We start from the raw sequence: 19,721 nt of genomic DNA, 5'->3' as shown, positions 1-19,721 counted from the left end.
GGAGGACTTGTCCATTACTGTTAGGAGACAGAAAGTTCTTAGCAATGTTAGGATGGTATGATATATGAAGAATTAAATTAACCTTTACGTCTTTTTACATCAATTCAGCGTTAAAGTAAGGAGCTCCGTAAATGACGTGGTAAGAAAATAATAAGAATTCATTCCCACAACATATTAATTAGTTAGTTAAATCCATGCTTTAAGAATTAATTATTGAACCTGACTGAACCTCAAATGATATTTGAAAGTTGTCATTTTGTTTCAAACATTTTTATGAAAGGGAATAGAACAGTAGGAGCAGTTTCACAAAAGGCATTCATGTGCAAAAATTCATCAAGAATCTGTAAAAATCATCAAAAAAATTATTTTGAAAGGAACATAAATAGTGATTAATATGCAAATATTTAATGTGAGAGTTATTTAAAGCATGCATTGGTGCATTAAAAAAGTGCACTGTAAAATTCACTGTTTAACAAACAACATTTTTTGTCAATATGCATCATTAAATGATTCAATGAGCGTTGCGTCTTGTTGAACACAGGCCTTCCCATATTAACAATCATTTGGGTCAGTGTGTGTATTTTGTTCAAATGCAAATCTTTTTGAGGAATGTTGCTGTTGGAGGAAATTTAAAGGCCTGAAGTTTATGCAAACACATGGAAAACTACTCAGATGTAAATTCAAAAGGCTAATGACAAAAACAACATCCCAGGAAACTAAGCCTTTGGCCTGTACACATGCTTGGTTCAAATGATTTGAGTTTCTAATTTAAAGTTTAAAATTCTTCAGCCAGATCAAACATATCCTTCAATATAAGAGATTTTTTAAATCCAGATTTGGGAGAATGCAACACCAAAACATTAATGTACATCATACATTTCATGTTTAAATGATGTCAGATGTTTCATAAATGTATTTATATTACACAAAGGTCTGTTCAAGAACAGTTTTAAGCACATTTTAAAGAAGCAGTTGTGTGGCTTATTTGGCATTGCAGCTTTTGCAGATAATCTTTGTTCCATTGGGGAAGAATCCTGCTCCAACCAGAGACACAGAACATTCAGAGCACTTAAAACATGGCTGATGCCACTGACGCTCCTCAAATGAGATGTACTTCCCTTCTCCAAAACCTGAGGAAAAGATTTAGAGCTGTTATATTTTGTTGAGTGGTCTCCACAATCTCTAAAACAACAAGTTTACTCACCCCTGAGGCATTGTATATGACTTTCTTTTTTCGAAAGAAAGAGTTATATATAAAAAAATCTTTAATCTTTAAATATCTGTCATTACAGTCAGCAGATGTTGCAGTGCTTCAGTCCAAAAGAAGTGAAAAAAGCACTCTTCCATTAAAAAAAAAAGTGTCTCACATGGCTCCAGAGTGTGAACAAAGGCCTCCTGTAGTGAATCGATGCATTACTGTAAAAAAAATATCCATATTCCAAACGTAATAATCAGTTTAATCTAGCTTTCTCCAACAGGTGTACACAGAAGCAACTCCAGAAGCATGATGTATGAGGTCTGTGCTGAGCATGTGCTGGTGAGTCTCGTTAAAACCAATGTTTGTTTACAGAATCAATAGAAGCAATGTTTCCTTACTTTAGCAAAGGAAAACCAGGCTCCTCTTGGCTTACACTGAAATCCTTTTACACCAATTATCTCTCCACTACATTTCCATGAGTGGAACATGTGCAAAGCTGACCTCATACGTAATTCCCCCGGAACTGCTTTGTTTACAACTATGAGCGCAAGCTAGATTCTAGTGATTATTACATTTTGAATATGGATACTTATCTTACAAAAATGCATCGATTTGCTACAGGAGGCCTTTGTTCACCCTCCGGAGCTGTGTGAGACTTTTTTTCATGGAAGGTTGCTTTTTATTCCACGTTTTTTGGACTGAAGCAATGCAACACCCACTGACTGCCATGAAACTGCTTCAAAGATCAAAGAAAATTTTCAATATAACTCTGAATGGATTCGTCTGAAAGAAGAAAGTCATATACACATAGGATGCCTTGGGGGTGAGTAAAACGTAGCCTAATTTTAATTTTTAATTTTTCATTTACACTTTGTAACTTCTGGCCTTCTAGCAGTTGAGCATAAAACTACAAGTTGACTGCGGAAGAATATTTAGCTTTGCTAAATAATGCTACGTTTGGCAATTTTCACAAGGTTGAATAATGATTTTTTTCTTATCAGATAATGTTGAAAGAAACTAACGTTATAACTTTCAACATTATCTGATAAGAAAAAAATCATTATTTTTCATGGCCGTCAGAAAAAAGACCAAAGAAGTAACAGATTTAGAGCCATTATACCATTTTGTGAACCTAACTAATGCACAGCAATGTGATGTTATGCAAAAGATGTTGATTCGTGTTTTATTACAGGTAGACCTACTGTCGCTGACTGGTTTGAGATTTAGTTGTTTTGGCTTCACGCTACTTCCACTGCATGCATAAACAGTAATATACTGTAGTAAACTTTCCTTATTTCCCCTATTTACAAATATGGTGTAAACAGGCAAGGACAAAAGATGACTATGCATAAACGCTCTAGATATCTGACCCCATCTTGATAGTTCACAACCCAGTGGATTTAGACTCTCGAGTTCCTAACAAACAAGCAAAACTATTTCAGACTGATTCAACATTGTGAAGGAACGAAGCATCTGCTTCCAAACCCGTGACCCTGCTTTTGTAACAACTGTCTCTTGTTTTGGACAAAGCGTTTCTGTTAGCAGCTGTAGAGACTGGTAAAAAAGAGCAGTCTTGTTACGAGGAACACACTAACACACACTGACCTGTGATGGGTTTGTCGCAGGCAGAGCATTTTTGGCCATACAGGTTGCTGAAGCACTTCACACAATATGGATCTTCACCCTGTGTTGTGAAAGACTGTCCGGCGAGCTGCACTTTACAACCCGTACACAGGAAACACTCTTTATGCCAGGGCTCGTCTCTATATGTAACACCACCCTGAACCAAGATCTGTAAGAGAGAAGAAAGACAAAAACACTTTAATTCACTGGCATATGATTTTTGATTGGAAATGGAATAAATACCAAAAATACTCCATATAAAAATGTATATTATGATATGTACAGTTTGGACTCTGGTATAATGGCTCCAAAAGTGCAGTGATAGGACCATTTTTGGAAATTTCATTAAATAGTTCTTAAAGGAAACTTTTTTTTCATAGTGTGAAGAACATTTTAATGATCTAAAGAACCGTTTTCCACTATAAAGAACCTTTCAAAGGTTCTTCATGGAAACATCAGTGCCAATGAAGAACCTTTCTTGCCAGTATTGATCTCACCTGTTTGCAGTGGGCGCAGCGTGGGGCGAATCGTCTCTCGTAACAGGGCACGCAGAAGTACTCGCCCTTATCTGGGATGAAAGACTGGGCGCCGATGGGCTGCTCACAACCACAACAAACGAAGCATTCCTCGTGCCACGTGCAGCCTCCGTATTCCAACCTCTTGGAGCCTGAGAGATCGAAATCATTTCATGTAAATCTAAAAAACAAACTGTTAAACACATTGTCTACATCGGGAAGACATTGATTACATTAAGCAAAGCATTTAACTGATGGGAGCTCTTCAAAAATTCTTAACATGTATTATTTTTGTCTTATTCTCCAGTTAAAATATTTTTACATTTCTTGAAACAAGATAAATTTGATAAAACAAGAAAAAACTATTTAAATCCAAGTAAAAGAAAACAAACAACCATCTACTCAGTTTAAAAGATACTTTTGCAAAAAAAAATGTATAAATAAATAAAATAATTAATTTATAAAAATTACTAAAAGATTATTCGTAAATATATTTTTTTATATTTTTACATTTTTTTAATATTAATGTTTTTTGTAATTTTTCAAGTCCAGTGATTGTCATGGTTAACTAAGACTAAAACAACAACAAAAAATATAATGCACCTAACAAAATGAATAAAACTTCAATTAAAATTCAATTTAAAACTGAAAATATAAAATAAAAGCTAAAACTGAATATTAATTAGAAGTAATACTATAAAAATACTAACATCTAGAATAGACTCAAAGATAACAGACATAAATAAAAAACCCATAAAACTGTTTGTTCTTTTTTTTTTTTAGAGCTAAACCTCATTCCATAGCTTCCTCATGTTTTATGTTGTTGCTTAATTGCACAATCAGGGAATGTGCTTCTACCTGTCTGCAATAGATGTCCTCTGAAAAACAGCCTCACCTGTTTATTCACTACACAGGTTTTCCTTAAGTGCTTTTACTGTGCTGCGGATGGCCGATCACATCCGATAAGTAACTAGCAACTGCAAAGCTAAAGGTTACGTGATGTTTTGCATGCCACACAACTATGCGTACATCTGGACTGCCCTAGATCTACGAAAAAGCCTCCTGTGTGGGAGTTTTGTTTGAGGCGTGCCAAAATCGCAGGCTGGAAATGGCACAATGGCTGGTACTTCAATAAAAATGCATGTGGAGTCTGGAAATATGTAAGCCGCAGATGCAACATACAGGTTTGGTGGGAAAACAGCTCACCTGATCTGTGTTTAATGACTGAGAATGGGCGTGAAAATGACCCAGCGGGGGACTGAGACAGCCGGTCAGTTTTGAATGAACAAGGGAGGAGAGATCTGTCATTTCGAGTTTGTAATTTTATCCGTTTATAACTTTCCCCGTCTCTTACTTCTCTCCAAAAAGCTCTAGAGAGACAGAGGCAGGAGGCGGAGTGTAATTATGGGTAATGTAACACCCGAGTGTTGGCGTCAGGCCTGCAGGCGTGTGCTTGAGGCTTTTCTCTCTCAGCTGAGCGTGTCTGTAATCACACTGTCACATCTCTACTGCCACACCCTGAGGCCCAATCAAAACTCATTAACTCAGTCTCTGCTTTAACGAGCAGAGTGAGAAACACTTCAACTTCATTTCCTGAAGGACTACATCTATCTATCTATCTATCTATCTATCTATCTATCTATCTATCTATCTATCTATCTACCTGTCAGATTTTCAGAAGTCAGAAGTCTCATGCATTTATTTGATTAAAAATACAGTAGAAATATTATTACTACTTATATTAATATAATATTACAGCTTTAAATAACTGTTTTCTGTTATAATAAATTTTAAAATGTATTTTATTACTGTGATGCAAAGCTGAATTTACAGCATCATTACTCCAGTCTTCAGTGTAAAATTATCCTTTAGAAATCATTCTTAATATACTGATTTGATGATCAGGAAACCTTTTTGTTATCAATGTTGAAAACTATGGAAGAGCATTTTCGCTACAGAATAATAATAATTAAAAAATGTAATTGCTACGCGTTTTTTTTTTTAAATCACAAAATTCTCACTTTTTTGCTTACAATCCCAAGTTCATATTTCACAAATCTCATTTTTTTTTACAGAATTGTTTGTTTATTTCATGCAGTTGCAAGTTTATAGACATTCTTGCAATTCTGAGTTTATATCTCACAAGTTCGTTTTTTGTTTTTTTCCCTTAGAATTGTTAGATGTAAACTCACATTTGCGAGGTCATAGGTTTCCATTCGGAGAAAAAATTCTTAATTGCAAGATGTAAGCATGCCGTCATGAGAAAGAAATTCAGAATTGTGAATTAAAGAGTCACAATTACCTTTTTAAATTTTTTATTCCATGGAACAAATAAGCTTCCATAGAAAACAGATGAGCTTCTTAATATTTTGGTGGAAACTGATTTTTTTTTTCAGGATTCTTTGATTCAAAATGACACCATTTAATTAAAATATAAATATTTAGTAACATTACAAATGTCTTTTCTGCCGCTATTGGTCAGTTTAAATGCGTAGTTGCTGAATAAAACAATCTTACGGACTCTAATCTTTTAAATGCTAGTGTATATAAAACAGCATATGTATGTGTGTTTAGTACCTGGCATCACTGTCTTCCCACAGGCCACACATTTAGTTGAAAACTCATTGCAGTAACAGTCGTTACACACCAGGGCGTCTTCCTGACAGGTGAACGGCTCATCCGCCAGCGAACGGTTGCAGCGTGAGCAGCGGAAACAGTATTCGTGATAATGCCTGTCCTTATAATACAGCTCCTGAACACAGACAGCACAGCAACATATACATGTCAGTTCAAACATAAATTACATTTAATCATTAAAAGCATGCAATACTTGGTACTAATTGAATTTAGATGTGCCCTTGTGACTTTCAGGCTACTAGAACCTGTTAGTCCATAGAAATGTGCATTTTACACCATTGAATCATCATCAAACTGTGGGTCAAAGATCACAGCACAGCTGAACAAAAGGTGAAATGTGTTGACGCAGCTGGTTGTGCAGGAAGTTGAAGAAAAACAGATCTTGCTATTCTCTTGTCATTTCCACTACCATAAAAAGGAATGGTTTGAGACCCTTACGCAATAAAAAGACATGCTTTACTACCATCCATTGATCCAAGCCCTCAAAGATCAGACGGCTATTAATACCGAACACAGAACAGAAGCTTCTCGTGTTTTACACACTCAAGGCCTTCCAGTAAACATGTGAGACATTAGATCTGACACATCTCACCGTCTCTATGTACACCAGATCTGTTGATGTTGGTGACGGTTTGCTGTTTCTCACAGATGTTGAATCAAAACGGCTTTGGATCAAACTGGATCAGATAAAATCAAAATACATCAGATTGTAATGTGATCAGATACTTTGACACTGGAATTCATCCATTGTATTTACATGGTACGCCATGGTATAATATATTTGAAATATAAAATCGGTTTGACCAATACTGAACTGGATCAGTTCAAGTAAAAGTGAATTAGACTCAAATGTGAATCAAATTGAAAGCGAATCAAATTGAATCACATATTATGGTAGCCTATAGAAAATAGTTACATTTACATGGTTCTCCAAATTTACAATAATGTACTGCATCGGATCAAATCAAATAAAACAGAATCAATTTCAAAAGTGATTCAAATCGAAACTGATTCAAATTAGATTAGATCGAATACAAATCACAACAAAGATAACAGAATATCAGATTCAAAGAGGAATCAAACTGAATCAAACTGGATTAAATGGAATCTTATTCAAAGCAAAACAAATGCAACTGAACTGAACTAAATCTCATCGAATTATATCAAATTCAAACAAAAATCGAACCGAATCAAACTGAGATTCTTTGAGAGTTTTGCAAGCATACCAAAACTCTTTGTGAGACCCAACAGTCCTTCACATGTGATCGATTCACAGCAGTTCAAACTGTGTTAAACCTGTCATATAATAAATGATGTCCTTTTAGCCAAATGACCCACAAATCATCACGTCTGCAGATGAATGATGAAGAAGGAGGAAGGAAAACACAGAAAAAGAGCGAGCGAGTATTAGTATTTATGTAGTGTGTATTTCTCCCAGTGGATCTATAACTCAGACAGTGAGCGGCGCGCTGTGGCGTCTGCGGCCTGCTCTGTTTTCATTGGCCGTCTGTTTCACTGATCTGTCACGCGTGACCGTGACCAGCTGTGAGGATGCAAATCTATGATGAATGAGTCACATCACCTGAAAATGGTGTAGTGAATTTATTCCTCTGTGTGTAAACTCACTTAAGAACAATCCTAAAATATATGAACACAAACACTTAATAATTTAAGTGGACAGAAAGCAATCAGCAAGCATCCATCTATCCATCTATCTATCTATCATGATGTAACTGTAAAAAAAACCTTTTATGAGTCTCATAGATGCTGATCCCTAAACACTCACCCGTGAGTTGTGTTCGATGAGCTCTTTGCACTCCTGGCAGGTGTTTGCGTACAGACGGTCGTAACAGGGGACACAGTGGGGAACTTTGTCCACCTGGATGTATTTCCTGTCATACAGAGACTCCTTACAGCTGTCACAGTCGAACGGCTCCGACATGACGCTCCGCTCCTCTCTGACTCATACAGCACAGTCAACAGATTGAGATGCACTTTAGTCCTAAAGCAAAACAAGATTTGAAAAAAGTTGTCACTGAGTAATTAACTGTGAGCTGTTCTAAAGAGAGTCTTTACACATCAGAAAGAAATGCAGAGCAATTCAAAGATGAATCTGTTTGGGTTTGTAATCAGTGGTAAATCTTTCGTTACAGTAGGCCTGAAGGTTTCTGATTAAATGACTGGAGTAAATGTAAATGAAATGGGCCTACTCTGTGTGGGTTCGAGAGAATGAAAGTAAGACAGAGAGCAAGAGAGTTTGCCAAAAGATACACTAGGGATCCGAGTCTAGTCTGCTATCGCTGATTAAAAGGATAAGACAGTCATCAGGATCCAGTGGGGAAACAAGAGGACATTTTATTTGTGTGCTAAATATGTGATCATAAATGTGTGTGTCCTGAACAGAGCGTGAGAATAAACAGATTCCCACAGTGAAAACTTAACAAATCGCCTCTAAACTCCTCTCTACAAACTGAAATGCCATTCACAATCCAATTTAACTTCTGTAATGTGATGCATTTTAGAGCAAAACTGGAAATTCAATGAGAAAATATATAAGTTGGGAAGAAGTCAATGCAAAGGCATGTAGCAACATGCTAAAACATGCATTGATTAACTAATCTGTTTAAAATCACAAGGGATTTTTTAAAAAGTGTTTTTGGATAAAACCATTTAATTAACAAATACACTAGTCAGATTTTAACCCGCAGTCAGTGATTTATTTATTTTTCTCTCACATAATGAACATTTCAATTCATATGAATGTTTCAAAATGTTAAAATTCATAGTTGTGAAATAAGCAGAATAATGTACATTCATTCGGTCGTTATCACAAGAGAAGCTGCTTTCATTTAATTCCTTTTAACCTTTTATTTTGTTTATTTTGGGGGTATCAATTTCTAATGAAGAGGGTTGAACACCTAAATGACCCATAAAAAACATACAGTATTAATTCAATATAACAAGTAAATGGCAAACTCCATAAAGTGTGTAGTTTTTCTCTGCCTGCATCTCTTGTCCCACTGTGATTCCTGCTTTGCTCTGGCATTCTTTGTGGGAGTCGTTCTGATTGTAGAACATGCGGATCTAATAAGATGTAAAACTCCCCAGGGGTAAGAAAACATCAGAATTTCCTTTTATGAAAGTGATAGCACGGTCTCCCCTCTTTCACATCCTGTTCTCACCCACAAATGAGCGAACGGCCCTGTAAACTGGACGTAGTTATAAATCACGCTCAGATTCCTTTAAAACCATATTGTTTTTGTCAAGAAATGGTGATAGCAGTACAGTGCAAGACACTGAGTGACTCTTGATATAAACAACAGAACATTCCTTAATGTTTGGACACACTGTCATATTCTTTTCCACATTTTACAATACTAGCTAAGACAGCACAACTAATACAAAAAATTACAAATGGAAATATGGGAATTATGTAGTGACAAACCATGTCATTGTGCCAATGATAGAATATATAAAAATATAGAATATTAGCTCACTCTGGACGTCAACCAACCAACCAACCACTGAACTCATCATTTGAATAGAATAGAATAGAATCTGCACACTTAAATCAGTTCACTAACTGTACCAACTCATAAAATAAAATTAAATGAAATATGCACACTTAAGCAGTTCACTAACTGGTTCAACTCATAAAAAAGAAAAGAAAAGAAAATGCAAACTTAAAGCACACAAACAAACAATAAATAAACAAATAAAATAAAGATTCACAAATCAGTTCTCTGTCTGGTCCAACTCATCCATAAAAAAACAATTCTCACAGATACAGAAGGAAGAGAGACTAATGTGTAAGTGTTGTGGAATGTATAGTGTCTGCAGAAAGATGAAGGGAATGTGGGAATCATTCCAAGTAGCCCAGTTCTCAGATCATAGGTGACACTTTCCCACTACACTAACATACCAGAGTCTGTGTGTCTCGCTATATTAGACATGTCACATTTTAACAGACAGCGTCTCACAAAAGAGTGTCTGGGCCGAGCCATAGTATTACCTGGCACAATAAAAACCTGGAAAATTTAAACAGACCTCTACTTTTCCTTAAATATGATTAATTAAATATGAACCGGTTGCAATTAGTCAAACAGTGAATAATAAAAATAAAATAATTAAAATCCGCAGGCTGGTATGCATTAACAAAAATCCGATTTTCACTGAATTTCAAACCAAACCACCAATACTAATATTCAATCAACAAAAACTTTTTTTTAATCACATTTTTTAATCACATTTTTTAATCTTTTTAACTACCTTATCTACTAAAGATCAAACCTGATTTCATAACTTTCTCCATTACCTAAGCCTGCCATCTAAAGCTGAACGTCGGTGAAAAACTAATCAAATAAATTCCACAGCGTTCCCACATGATTAAACCTGCCTCCACAAGGTGCAGATTAACGACTTTGCGTAACAAGTAATATTTTCTGATCCACATGCACACACTTTATCAACAAGACGATCTTAGATTCATGATGCCGCCCATTCAAAACAGTACAGACTTCCAAAGACCCCTGCAATGGCAAATCCAGGAAAGGCGTCTCTGTTCTGGTTCCACCTCATATATTTCCTAAGCCGCAGCTCGCCAAAGAAACACGCTGCTAAATGGTCTGTAAAACCGAACATTAGAGCAACAAAAACGTTCTTTGAATGTGGTTTCCACAGGTATTCAGTGTACTGGAGTCCAACTTATTCAGTGCAGCATGTGTTATGAGAAGAAAATATTATAAATCCTTAATTTTACACAAAATCACTCACACTTATTGAAGCACATAGAACATGTTGTTCAGCAACTGCAAAAGTTTCCAACTAGTGTGTGAAAAATTAACCAGCTGGTAAATTGTGTGTGTGTGTGTGTGTGTCTGTGTGCGCTCTGGTAGATATTTGTTTCCTGAGGTCTATCTGCAAAATAAGTTATTGATATTGAACACCTGCGGGCCAAATATTAAAGCTTTGTTTCATTTTGAAGTCATTCTAAACGAATCCATCCACACATTAAAATGTGTTGTTTGTGGCTTTTAAATTTAGCCCAGATTTAGAGTACCACAAAATTGCTTCATGTCCACTTGTCCTCGTGTAAACTTGTAGTTAAACTTAGCATTCCCCATATTTCTGACAGATGTTCAGTCTGTCAGTTTGTAGGTTTGGGAATAAAATGAGTGCTTCTCTTAACAGCGGGAAAAGGGAGAATGGCAAAACTAAGAATTCTATGTAATTAAGCAAACTATAAAGATTATTATTTTTTAATTTCTTAATAAAATATGTAAAAAAAACACCGTTTAAGAGTTAGTATAGCTATTGATTCCTGTATTTCTGACAATTTTCATTGCTGAAAACATCAGACTGGGATTTTGAGAAAGATTTGGAATGAATAACATAAAAATGAGACAAGCAAAACAAAGAATTCTGGGAAATGAAGCAAACTGTAATTAAATCAAAACTTGTGCAGGATAAAGTGTAAATTCCAGTCTGGAGAGCCAACTTCTACTTTTTAGCAGTTTTGCATATTGTTTAATTTCACTTTAAATTGTTTTCAGGCACCCAATATGCTTTTGTCATGTAAATGAAAGGTTGAATGCATAATTTCCCCCCTTTTTAGTTGAAAGGTTGCTTGTTTTTCAGTTGTTGGTCACTTTGGATTAATGTGAATGTCTTCTGAATAAATTTAAATGTTATCCAAGTGTTCCTATCTAAAACTATTAAAAACAGTTGAATAATATAAAAATATTATATATTATTATATATTATTAAAATATAATTATAAAAATAAATGAATAAATGATACAATTAATTAATTAATTAATTTATAAATTTAAATTAATTTATATGAACCTAAATATGAATTACAAATGATGTCTTGGCAACTAGCTGAAACCTAAATGTAGAAGTATTACAAATGACCAAAACTAAAATAAAAATTAAATAGCTAAAAATAAAAATAAAAATCTATAAGACTAAAATTACGAAACCACAAAAAACGAAAACATTAACTAAAATTAAAATTGAAAAAAAAAGAAAGCTAATTTAAAACATTAATAAATACTTTAATAATATTTAAACAATACAAAAATTACAGTGTATATTGGCCAGAACACTGCAGAAAATGCAAAACAGTGTTCCTAGTCAAAAATGACCATCCTCTTAAATTGCTCTTAAATCATAAATCTCTCATTATTGTACATTATCACCAAATGAATTCAGTCTTTGGTGCATAAGCTCAGATCAATGAGGCCTACGAAAAATCTGCACTAACTGAAAGAGAAGAAGAAAGTAGCAATTTTTGGCTGATTAAACATAAATAAAATCCAAAAAGTACAAAATCTGTTGTTACACCCTGTGTGAGCAAAGTCAGTAAGTTTTAGTCCCAAAACAATACCATGAGCTAGCATTTTCAGGAAAATGAAAATCTTCTGTAAATAAAAAAAAAAACAAAAAAACAGAACACATCATGAAGTTTAAGTCAATTTAAGTTAATATATTTAATAAAAATATTTAAGTAGACAAATTCAACAAAAAAATAGTTGCCTTGATTTTCTAAAAGCTGTCTGAAAAACTAATTTGTTACACTACAGTGTGTGTGTCTGTGAGTCTAGTGCTCTTCACTGGCATGTCTCCAGCTATTGTCTCTGTGCCCTGCACCACCCTGTGGGAATGCCACTGTGGTCAGGGCCATGGTCGGGAAGAATCTGGTGGTTTCAAAAAGGGCATACAAAGGCATTTTTTCTGCCTAAAAATGGCACATTCCACTCTTTCCAGGCAGAGAAAACCCAGATGGGAGTTCTTAGAAGACCAACATTTCTCCCAGTTACTCATGGAGAAAGACAAGCCAGTTTTTGGGTCAACCAAAAACATTATGTGGTCACAGCCCCCCACCTCCATTTACACCCATCCTTGCAGGATAAGAGTGGAAACTATTCAATTTGGTGCCAAACTCACTGCACGCCTGGAAGTCACTGGTGACATCATACACTTAGATAGCGGAAAAACAGAGGCGTGCGAGTGCGGACACCGCAGTTGGCTTGAGGATACAGAATGAATGCTGATGTTAACCTTAATTACTCTTTTACAAGGCATATTTACCCTGCTCCATAAACAAGCATCATGTTTACCTCACTGGCGCCTTCCCATAATGCCATGTTCCATCCATGTCTGCCATTACAATGAAACCAAATAAGGCGGTTCTTTAAAAAGGCGGCAAAGTTAGTGTTGCAGGATTTAGCAGTACAAAAATAAGCTCAAATACAAATTCTATGCAAATGTTGTTTGCAAGCATGTGGTCCCATCGTAATACTTAATGAGTTACTGTGGTGGTGACGTACTCTGGACTCTAACCTTCAAATGACTGTGCCATAAAAAAAATGATTCCCCCTTGTATATCAAAGTATTCCCAATGGAAGACTTTTATGCATATTTGATTATGCACCTAATAAGAAAATATAGAAAATTATAATCATTTTAAAAAGTGTGGTTTTAGGCTTAATTCTTAAAATGTGTTTATGTCTGTTAAATTAAGTATCACCTTAAAATAAACAGACCACCTAAAAAAAGTAATCTTCTTATCATTTACTCATGTTGTTTCAAACCTTGAAATATTTTTTATTTAAACAATTGAAACAATTAAACAATTTTGGTTCCCATTGACATCCATTATATTTTTGTTCATGTAAGTCAGTGGGAACCAAAACTGTTTGGTTACCAACATTCTTCTAAATATCTTCTTCTAAGACTTGGTTTTTTACTGCAGAACATAAAAGAAGATATTTTGAAGAAAGCTGGTAACCATACAGTTTTGGTTCACATTGGCTTACATTGTATTTTGGTCATTGGGAACCAAAGGTGTTTGGTTACCAGAATTCTTCAAAATATATATTTTGTGTGTGTTCTGCTGTAGAGAGTAAGTCTTAGAAGAAGATATTTTGAAGAAAGTTGGATGACCAAACACTGACTTTCAATTGGACAAAACACTACAATGGAAGTCAATGGGCATCAAAACTGTTTGGTTACCAGTATTCTTCAAAATATCTTAAGTTAATCCTACAGGTTTGGAATGATATGAGGGTGAGTAAATGATATAAGAATTTTCATTTTGGGTGGACTATGCCTTCAAATGACCAAAACTAAAAACAGAAAGATTAGGATTGTTGTAGTTTATACTTTGAGAATAATAAATCAGTTCCTGGATAGCATTCATCTGCAAGACAGTGCAACTTATTTATTAACACCCAGGAGAGAGACAGCAAAATAATATCCAGAAGGTTTTAAACATCATTAATCAATGCAGATCCAGTGGTTAAAGTTACGGTAAGGTCTATAAATCCAGCTCGTAGTGGAAAGTGCTCTTCATCATTTCGACAACTGTGGCTCCATGAATCTTACTCAGAAATAGTGAGTGTCCACAAATCTGCAACCCCTTAAATTTATGTGCACCAGCAATGAGCACCACAATTCCCTTCAGGTCAACTACAGTTTCAGAGCAGTCACTATTTTGGTGGATTAATTCTCAAAGACCAATGTTTTCAAACACTAAAGCTTATTAAGTGATCTGATCCTCACTCTTAGTTCTTTCAAGATAATATCATGGTCAACGGTGCAAAACAAGTTATATTTACATAGAAGTATTCATTTAAAACATGTTACTTTTAAAAATGTATTGTGGCACTACATTGATGATATCAGACGGGAATACCAGAGTAAGCGTAGTGGACATTTTTTTTTCTTGTTCTTTTTTCCCACATTGTTTTAAAGCAACTTTATCATTTCTAATTGTCCACATTTAGAAGTGTAGAGCTGATTGATTTAGGATAAAAAGTACACTGTACTTTAACCCTTTCACGCATAGTGGTCACTAGAGTGGACAGCTATTAAAAAAGCATTTTCTTGAATTTGCACGGGTTTTTATGGCAAAGTTGCACATCAGCCTCTTCATTGGACCCTGGTGCATCATCCTATAAATTGCAACCAAGTGGCAAGCCTTTGTGTTTCAATTTTTTCCCCCTCCAAACCAAGATGGCCAAGGGTCAGTCAGACATGCAAAGTTGCTCCAGAATATCCACCCATTCCTTCTATCCTAGGAGACAAAATATTGCAGCATAAAGCAATATCTAATGAGTCATATCACAGTAAAATTTTCCTAGTTTTGATTTTAGATTGAGAGAAAACTCTGATTAATCACATGTCCACTGTAGTGGACGTCATGCATGCAATGGCTATATTTCAGCTACAATTCATAATTATAATGTGAATATTGTTTTTGAAATTTAAAACTTAAAAACTTAATATGCATTGACTTTTTCTACTGTAAATAAATGTATTTGTATTATTAGAATGTAATTTTCATTGACATCGAAAAAAGTCATGTGCTTCCATAATGTATGACACTTGTAATGCATTACTTTACTTGTTAGATCAAAAAGTAATCTGATTTTATAATGCATGTTATTGTAATGCGTTTTTTTTACTAATAACATCAAAAAGTAATCTGATTACATAATGCATGTTACTTGTAATGCGTTTCCTTTCTCATAACATCAAAAAGTAATCTGATTATGTAATGTGCGTTATTGTAAAGCGTTTTTTTACTCATAACATCAAAAAGTAATCTGATTACGTAATGCATGTTACTTGTAATGCGTTTCTTTACTTGTTACATCAAAAAGTAATCTGATTAGGTAATGCACATTACTTGTAGTTAATTACTTGTTAGATCAAAAAGTAATCTGATTAGGTAATGCATGTTACTTGTAACACATTACTTTACTTGTAACATCAAAAAAGTAATCTGAATGGGTTATGCATGTTACTTGTAATGCGTTACCCCCAACACTGATCATTTCAGATGAGATTGAAAAAAACGTATCGCTAGGTTTTCTCAGAGGAGGGCTATGATAGAAATGTGCATGTCCATCTTGAACATAATCATAATTATCAGCTAATAAGGGTAAATCTCCATACTCTGGTGCACTGGAGGAGTGGTTTCCACAGTTGTACCTTGACAGGCTGTAGAAAATTCTGATGGAATCACGTTCTCATGTTCTGATATCATAGATACATGAAGTGCAACTTGTATGAAGTTGTATGAAGCCATTGCAATATTTTGCATTTATATTTTTTGTATATATTTTATAGTTTTCACATTATTTGATATAATTGCATTGATTAGTTTGTTAAATTCACATACTTTATCTGTTTGATTATTGTCTTATATTTAATACAGTATATCTTAAGTTTAAACCAACCGCATGCTGTCCACTCAAGTGGACATCTGAAGATCTCTTTGAAAAACGTGTAAAAAAATAAAATAAAAATCAATTCTTGTTTTTCATGCCCCAAGAGCAATAAAAACACATAGGAAAAAAATCCTGACTGAGGTTATCATAATTCATGCATGAAAGGGTTAATTTGGTAATCATTTAATAAGGTGTATTTAAATATACAATGTTATGATTGATATCAACACAGTGATGTAAGTACTGGAGAGGAAATCTGTGAATGAGAAAAGACTCTAGTGATATAGAAGTGTGGACAAATTCCATCTTTATACTGGTGAAAATTGAGAGAGATATGGTGTGTGTGTGTGTGTGTCTGTGAGAACTGCCTGTATTCCTGACAAAAATAACTCCCTTTTCATGCTGCCTTTGTCGCCGAGCCCCTGGGGTGCCATACATGCACCACGCACGCACACACGCACGCACGCACGCACACACACACGGTCAAGTAAAACTGTCATTGTTTTATAGAAAATGTAAACTTACTGTACTACTTTGAGCTTATTACAAAGTAATTACTGTAGCGGAAATGAACAGCGTGAAATCAGTGCTGTTTTAACAAGCGTTTCGAACCAGAGGTCCATATATATATATATATATATATATATATATATATATATATAAGAAATGAACATCTAGTGAAAAACTTCAGTACTAGTGAAAACGTACATTTTAGTAAAAAAAAACAAAACAAGAAATTAACAAAAATTTTAAATATACAAAATGAAAAAAAAAGTACTTAAATGATTAATAAATAAAATGAACATTTAAATAAATACATTGACCTTGATCATCTGTAAATACATCAAATACACCAAACACATCTCAGGCTCTCCACTGAAACTAATACATCAGGAAACAACAACAAGAGTTCCCTCGAAGTTATTAGAAGACATTATTATTTAGCTTGTAAAAGTGAAGAATTCTGCTCTTTTTCTATACTACAGTAAGTAGTTGAGGTCTTACCGTGGTGTTGAAGAGTCCAGCTGATCTGGCCCTGTGCACAGTGTGTAAAGTCTGTCTGTGGTGTTACTGCAGTTTTTCCCATGAAGCACGTCACACAGAGCTGATCCTCCCACTGAGCGAGACATTTGCACTCGCAGCCCGCCCACATCTGACACACCAAACCTTCCATCCAGACCTTCAGCTGCTCTGAGCTGATTCCTCAGCCAATGTCCAACATGTGAATTTTATGGAAAAACCCCACACACTCTTAAAGCAACACTTAGACAGATAAAAAACAACATTTGACCGGATTCCTGCAGGTTTCATCAAGGTAAATTTAAGACCAGGTAAAGATATCTTAGGAATAAATTGAATGGAAGAATATGTTAATATGATCTCTAATTGTAAATGTCTTGTTTTAATAACAATTCATAGTATGCACAGATCCCTATTACTTTAACTTAAAAGCCTTTATTTAGGAATATCTAGATATGCGTATTGGGGCAAAAAATAATAAAAGACTTGAGAAAGTTTTTTTTTTTTTTTTTTTGCAATGCATGCAAAATTTTATGCCATAACTGTATGAAATTAAGATTATTTTTGTTCTGATTTGAGACTTTTAAGGCCTAAAAGTCACCTGCAGAAACCCTCATATGGTTTAACATATGTTGACTTTTTAACATATTATTCATTTATAAAAAAAAAAAAAAAATACAAATCTTTATCCTGACAGACAGCTACATCTAGAGGTGAAACAAGAGCCGCACACGCGCACACAGCAAAGAGACCAGGGCTTGAATGAATATAGCTTTAATTTATCAGCGTGCTCTGAGACAAAATATACCATAAGTAAACAATTCTTATTTTCTTGATATCTTACAAGTAATAATCTTTATAGTTGAATCACAAAAAATTATATCTTATTTATTTACAATTTATTAGAAAAAAGAAAAGAAAACACACACACACACACACACACACACACACACACACACACACACACACACACACACACACACACACACAAACAATCACTAACAATTATCATTCAACACAATCACACTTATCAGTGATTCTCTTTTTCACACACACTTATACAGACACACACAAGCCCTCATTATATCCATTCAAGAAAGGGGAATTTTTGAGAATGAATAAAATAATGAATCATGTAATAAAAAAAGTAAAGAGGGTTATTTTGGACCCTGGGACTTCACATATGAAAACGTAATACTTGTTTAACAATCTCGAGTGTCGTCATTCTGTGTTCTCAGCATATCAGGATTTTTCAAGAAGCATTTTATGGCAAAATACACGCTTACTGTTAGACTGGGTTGATGCTTATTCCCAGATTCATTTCAAATTGAAACGAGGGATAATTCGGCAAAAAAAAAAAAAAAAAAACATACATTCCAGAAAAAAAAAGTCTCTTTATATGATTCTTTTCACTGTAAGGCTGTCCACAGAGACAAATGTCTTTAGCATTTTCTCCCTTTATTTTTTCCTTTTTTAGGTCAGGAGTAAATGACAGCAGCAGCCAAAACTATCACAGCACAGGCCAACATTAACAGCTGGAATCTTAAAGATGCTTTGGCCAGGGAATTTTACAACAGAAGGGAGTGAAGATCTGTTTCATGTCCGGGTCATATTTCACCCCAAAATAAATAATAAAAGAAATAGGAAATATATTGCTTAAAGAAAATTAAGGCTATTTTTATTTTAAAATGTTACATTGTGAGAATATATGTATATATATGTAAGTTTGGAAACATTACTATTTTTAATGTTTTTGAAAGAAGATTCTTCTGCTCATCAAGCCTGCATTTATTTGATCAAAAATACAGAAAAAAACAGTAATATTGTGAAATATTATTACAACTTAAAATGATAGTTTTCTATTTGAATATACTTAAAAAAAATAATTTATTCCTGTGATGTAAAGCTGAATTTTCAGCATCATTACTCCAGCCTTCAGTGTCACATGTAACATCCAGTCTATCACATGATCATTTAGAAATCATTCTAATATTCTGATTTATTATGAGTGTTGGAAACAGTTCTGCTGTCTAATATATTTGATGAATAAAAGGTTAAAAAAAACTGCATTTATTCAAAATAAAAAAAAATTCTAATAATATATATTCTAATAATATGTTTTCTTTACTATCACTTTTAATCAATTTAACACATCCTTGCTGAATAAAAGTATTGACTTTATTTAAAAAAAGAAAGAAAAAAAAATTACTGACCCCAAATTACTGACCAGTAGTGTATATTGTTTTTACAAAATATTTATATTTTAAAAACATAGCTTCTTTTTTTTCTTTTTATTCATCAAAGTAACCTAAAAAAGTATCACATGTTCTGAAAAAATATTAAGCAGCAGAACTGTTTCCAACTTTGATAATGAATCATCATATTAGAATGATTTCTAAAGGATCATGTGATAATGATCCTAAAAATTCAGCTTTGCATCACAGAAATAAATGATAATTTAAAGTATAATAAATTTAAAAACAATTA

The 19,721-nt window shown here is 34.1% G+C and overlaps 2 protein-coding genes across 2 annotated transcripts in view; both read right to left on the bottom strand.

The window, feature by feature from the left end:
- The window catches only part of stpg1 (sperm-tail PG-rich repeat containing 1), a 382,184-nt gene that overhangs the window by 37,973 nt on the left and 324,490 nt on the right, over positions 1–19,721 (bottom strand). The gene's annotated exons all lie outside the window — the stretch shown is intronic.
- On the bottom strand, positions 384–17,343 carry fhl3b (four and a half LIM domains 3b). Its single transcript, XM_059555807.1, has 7 exons — positions 17,220–17,343; positions 7,760–7,975; positions 5,914–6,088; positions 3,319–3,488; positions 2,804–2,990; positions 967–1,130; positions 384–935 (listed from the first exon to the last, which is right to left on the bottom strand). The coding sequence occupies exons 2-6, from the start codon at positions 7,913–7,915 to the stop codon at positions 982–984; spliced, it is 837 nt and encodes a 278-aa protein (XP_059411790.1). The 5' UTR covers positions 7,916–7,975; positions 17,220–17,343; the 3' UTR covers positions 384–935; positions 967–981.

This window comes from Carassius carassius, chromosome 8, assembly GCF_963082965.1.
Source record: "Carassius carassius chromosome 8, fCarCar2.1, whole genome shotgun sequence".
NCBI lineage: Eukaryota > Metazoa > Chordata > Actinopteri > Cypriniformes > Cyprinidae > Carassius > Carassius carassius.
The sequence above is the reverse complement of the archived record's forward strand: the minus strand, read 5'-3'. Positions and strand labels throughout refer to the sequence as shown.

Excerpts from the sequence above, each read along its gene's own strand:
- fhl3b (XM_059555807.1), bottom strand. The coding sequence starts at position 7,915 with ATGTCGGAGCCGTTCGACTGTGACAGCTGTAAGGAGTCTCTGTATGAC. Across the intron at positions 3,489-5,913 it reads TGGGAAGACAGTGATGCCAG|GCTCCAAGAGGTTGGAATAC; the intron begins GTACTAAACACA and ends TCGATCTCTCAG. Across the intron at positions 1,131-2,803 it reads CTGCGACAAACCCATCACAG|GTTTTGGAGAAGGGAAGTAC; the intron begins GTCAGTGTGTGT and ends TCTTTTCCTCAG.